The sequence below is a fragment of the Corvus brachyrhynchos genome, unplaced genomic scaffold, assembly GCF_000691975.1.
Source record: "Corvus brachyrhynchos isolate BGI_N302 unplaced genomic scaffold, ASM69197v1 scaffold266, whole genome shotgun sequence".
Lineage (NCBI taxonomy): Eukaryota > Metazoa > Chordata > Aves > Passeriformes > Corvidae > Corvus > Corvus brachyrhynchos.
In genome coordinates this window covers 3,471,474-3,475,925 of record NW_008238633.1, presented here as the reverse complement: position 1 = coordinate 3,475,925, position 4,452 = coordinate 3,471,474, and the positions used below count along the sequence as shown (strand labels likewise).

Here is a 4,452-nt window from a genome sequence, read left to right as displayed (position 1 = left end):
TGGTGTTGGGGGGGCTCCGGCGTCGCTTTCGGAGGCGGTTCCGCGGCTCCTCCGGGGCAGCATCCCCCGGGGAGGCCCGGCCGAAGCCCCCGGCGTGGGGAGCCCCAGGCTGCGAGCTCAGCTCCCTCAGCTCAGCCGCCCATCCCGGGGCCGGGGTGGAGGAACGCGTGCTTTGGGGAGTTGTGGAACCGTGGTTTGGGGGGCTGAGGAACGCGTGATTTTTGGGGGCACATGGTCCCGGCGGCGGCGGGAGGTGCCCACACGCGCACAGCGGTTTTGGCACGGAATTGGATTTGCTGAGGGAAAAGCCCTGATGAGGGAAAAGCTCTGCCGAAGTGAGTTGGGTTCGTGTTGAGCGGTGGTGTTGGCCAGCAGCAGTTACAGTGCCCAGCAGTGGCTGCGGGACCCCGCCTCATGATAGGGACTGCTGGTAACTGGTAATGATGGGCTGAAGTGGCTGTTGGCCATTCTTGAAGTATCCCATTAAAAACCTTCACCTTTTCACCCCTGACACAGTAAATTCTACCCGTTTACGGCAGGATAATAGAAATATTGAGGTGTTAAGTGATGATACCACATAAACAGCTCTGCTTATGTAAGCTTGTTTGATAATTGAGTTCATACATCAAATGCTATTATTGGTAATTTCTTTTTCAGCAGCCCTGTCTGTAAATATTTTGTTATTGTGCTTAGAGGATGGACTGTGTGGTTTTCCCCAACTTTGTTGTGTGGTTAGAAAGGGCAGATGTGATCATAGAACCTAGCTGGTGAAATCTCAGAGAAGGAGAAGCACTGTTTATATTTTATATATCAGTGGTGTCACTTGATCAGAGAGATCAAATTCTGCACAAACAGAAAACGTGCAGGAAAGTTGACTGCGACGTGCAAGAACCCATTTGACTTGGTCAGAGTAATCCAGGATCGCAGTTTGTTTGGGGGCTGAGCTGAAATCAGTGTGGCCGAAATGGTCAGAGTTTTATCTGTAAGTACTTTGAGGTGTGAGCACCAGAAAAAGGGTTCTTTAAGCTGACTCACCATGAAAGTGCTATAGCAGTAACTGTATGCAAGCTGACCTTGAATAAATGGGGTTGGAAGTTACTACTTCTTGCAGTGATTGGGGACTGGGTGGGAGCAGTTTGGCAGCTCTGCTCTCGAGATGGAACTTGGTCAGTCTGTTAAAGGTTTTGTGTGGTACTGATGGTGTGAAATCATCATGCTGCTGTCCTGCAGGATAGGATGAACCCCTCAATAGCTGCATTGTGGTGGGTTGGGTGTGCATTGTACCTCTTCTCAGGTTATTCAAGTAATTAACCCATCAGAAAACCAGCTGGAGAAAAAAGTGCCACCAGTTGATCAGCTGATGAGCTGGAGAATTCAGTCAGTTGAGGAAGACTCTCATGCGTGCCAGAGGTGATGGAAGGAGAGAGGAACAACATAGAGGCACCAAATTCTTCTTCTTTGGTGTGCTCAGCCCTTGTTGGCTCAGCTCGGCCACCTGATAACTGGCCCAGGCCGTTGGTTTTCCTTGTTTTATTGTGCTGCACTAGTACAATTGTGAGATGAAGGGAGGAACTTTGCTGGTTGACTTGCTTTGTAATTTCACAAGGTAATTTGGAATTGGTTTAGCTACCTGTCATTTCCTTGTCAGGGATAGAGGAAGGAGGGAGGAGTCAGGTGGCATTAGGTGTCTGCAGAGGAAAAATTTGATCAACCATTTGTAAGCATGTGTAAAGCTGTAAAAAGTACTGTGCTACGGGTACAGAAGTTCCTCTTTGTTTCTGTTTAATGAACCTCCACGTTTACACCCTTAGAAGATTTCTTTATATCATTGGCTGTGATGCCTAAATATTTTTAGCTTTTTATGTATTTTCCATGTATTTGTAACTTTGTAGACTGTTAATAGATAGTTATAACTTCTAGTACTTTTCCTGTCCTCCCCCTTAGTTTACCAAACCCTTACTAATACATTCTTGAAATTCTGTTTAGTCTTGCCTTTAGTCTAGCAAGGACACTTTGTTTTGCACCATACATCATAGACACAATAAAGTGTAGGGCTAAAGGATGGGGGGAGGGGGCTCCAAAGGGGCAGAACCCGGGGGGAAACTACCTAACCAACTGCTCTTCCAACTGGACAATATTTGATAGACTAATTAACTAACCATATAAAAATTGTAGAAATGCTGTGTCATGTATGCATATTGCCATGCAGGCTTTCAATTAAAGACTTGCTTTTATATTGTCATTTTAACACTGTTTGGAAAGGTTTTATGTTTTATTCCAGGCAACAGTTGAAGTATTCAGGTATTTCCTGATGCCAGAGAGTCAAGACTGAATTTTCAAATGCTAAAGTCCATTTAAATACTCCAGGAAATACCTCTTTTCTACTGAAGGAACAGGATTTATTGTCTTTGCCTCTTCCTGTTTGCTTTCTCTGAACAACTACACCTGAAGGAATTTGAGTTTTTTGGATGGAGTGTGGTTTAGGAGCAAGATGTCAGGGTATGTCTTGTTGATGTGATATGTGATAGGAAGGAGAATGATGAATAGAAACCAGCGGACTGCAGCATTTATCACTGAAAAAGGAAGTGATACCCCTCTTGGGAAATGATTTTTACTTAAGCTTTGAGAAGTATTTTTATGTGGCAGTTAAAAGCTTTTAATATGTCATTCTTATGGTGCAGTTACTCAGGCTTGGGAGGGCAAAGAGAGAGAAAACAGCCAGTCTCTTCAGGAATGTATCAGCCCAATGCAGTTCTGAAAAGTGTGGGATGTCGCATAAGGGAGCGATCCTGGTACGTGAACATCCCCATTGCATTACCACTATAGCTACACCAGGTGATGCTTGCAGTGGGAATGCCACTAGACTGATTATAGTTCTAAGAATCTCTGTTGTACGACATCTCCATTTTATGCAGTGGATTATCAGGATTAGGATTTTCTGTGAAGTAAACAAAGCAAAAGGTAGAAACAACCAAGTCACACGGAAATCCAAACCTACAGTGCATGTGGTGGTGGTGCATCTTTTGCATCAAGTCAAATCTCTAGGAAAATGTAATGTTTTCTTCTAACTGATCTTAGTGCTTTTTCGGTATTTTTTAACCTATTTGGCAACTCATGTTGCTCTTTGCATTTTTACAGTAATTTGGTAACTGCTGTCACATGTAGTGAGGAGAGTATCACCAGCATCTCATATTTTCATGCAGTTTAGTGCTTATGTCTGTGTGAACATTTCAATAGAGGTGCTTGATGAAGATGAGATACTCTGTGTGTGAGGAGTACGTATTTGCCTTTGTTATACACCAAAGGAACTTGGTTTGTAAGTCCTAACCCAAAAACTTTTAGCATATTTAATTGGTAACTTAGGTGATCTGGTCAGTATGAGAAAAAGTCTCTGTATGATTATTTCTTTGCTTACTAACTATTGGTTTGTAAATCTTTTCAGTTTTGGGTGAGGATTGTCAGGCATATACTGATTATTTTGGCGAAGTACAACCTGCACAATCCTGTCCTCAGTTCTGCTGTGCATTTTGCCTGGGTCGATTCTGGTGCTCTGACGTACTCCTAAAATTTGATGAACAACAGTCACAGTGCGATCAGCTTAATGAAAGGTATGAGGCAAACTGAATGTATACAACCTATTATAATTCTGTCATCAAATGACAAAATCACACTGTTTAATGGTTAAATCTTCCTAAAGGGCCTTTTACCTCTGTCTGGTTCTATCAGGGAATCAAAATTAATGCTTGTTGCATACCTGTAAAATGGGAACAATAAGGTGGATAAATTAATGCATGAACTGATGTGTGTCTTCTTGAGCATTTTCAAAATGACACTCTATTTATTTTTTCTGAGGATGCCTGGCCTAGAAGAACCTCTAGAAGCTTTAAACAAGATCAGAGAGAAAACCAGTGAACTCCGTGAATCGCTGTCCAACAACTGGTTGGGATGAAGCTTTAATATGTTTTTTTTTTTACCCTGGTGGGAGGGCTTCAAGACCTGATATAATATGCATTAGTGTTTGTTACAGTGATTGTTGTCAGTATTACTATATCATGTGTAAAGTCCTTGTTATTGAAAGCTGTAACTTCACATTTTAGAATGCTTCAGGACACCAGATAGGTACCACTGGTACCTGTTCCAGATGGAAAATGTTACCAAGTGTCTTGGTTTGGAAGACAGGTGTCTGCCAAGGAAGGCAGGAGCCTCCCTTGAAATGAAAAACGCAACCCCCTTCCCTCCGAATTATTATAATTTTGAAATTAAGGGGCTTTCAGGCAAAGGAGGAGGAACAGGAATAACAGTTCTTTACTATTATATATATATATGTGTGTGTGTGTGTGTGTGTATAACCAGTCAAACAAACAGCAATAACTCTGGCAGTAACAGCGAACAATCACAAACCCAGTGCCAGCCTTCTCGGCTGTCAGGCCCTTTCCCCTCGGGTGCAGTTCC

General features: G+C 42.9%; 1 protein-coding gene across 3 annotated transcripts in view; it reads left to right on the top strand.

The window, feature by feature from the left end:
• SHISA5 (shisa family member 5) overlaps window positions 1-4,452 on the top strand; it is a 29,976-nt gene that overhangs the window by 4,597 nt on the left and 20,927 nt on the right. Inside the window, exons 1-3 of one of the 3 annotated variants that reach the window (XM_017737325.1) lie at window positions 2,129-2,499; window positions 3,443-3,608; window positions 3,853-3,939. In XM_017737325.1, coding sequence (XP_017592814.1) covers window positions 2,469-2,499; window positions 3,443-3,608; window positions 3,853-3,939 — 284 coding nt within the window. In that variant the 5' untranslated portion in view covers window positions 2,129-2,468. Of the gene's footprint in view, window positions 1-2,128; window positions 2,500-3,442; window positions 3,609-3,852; window positions 3,940-4,452 lie in introns of those variants that run through there. The other 2 variants (XM_008636075.2, XM_017737326.1) reach the window with 2 other exon arrangements.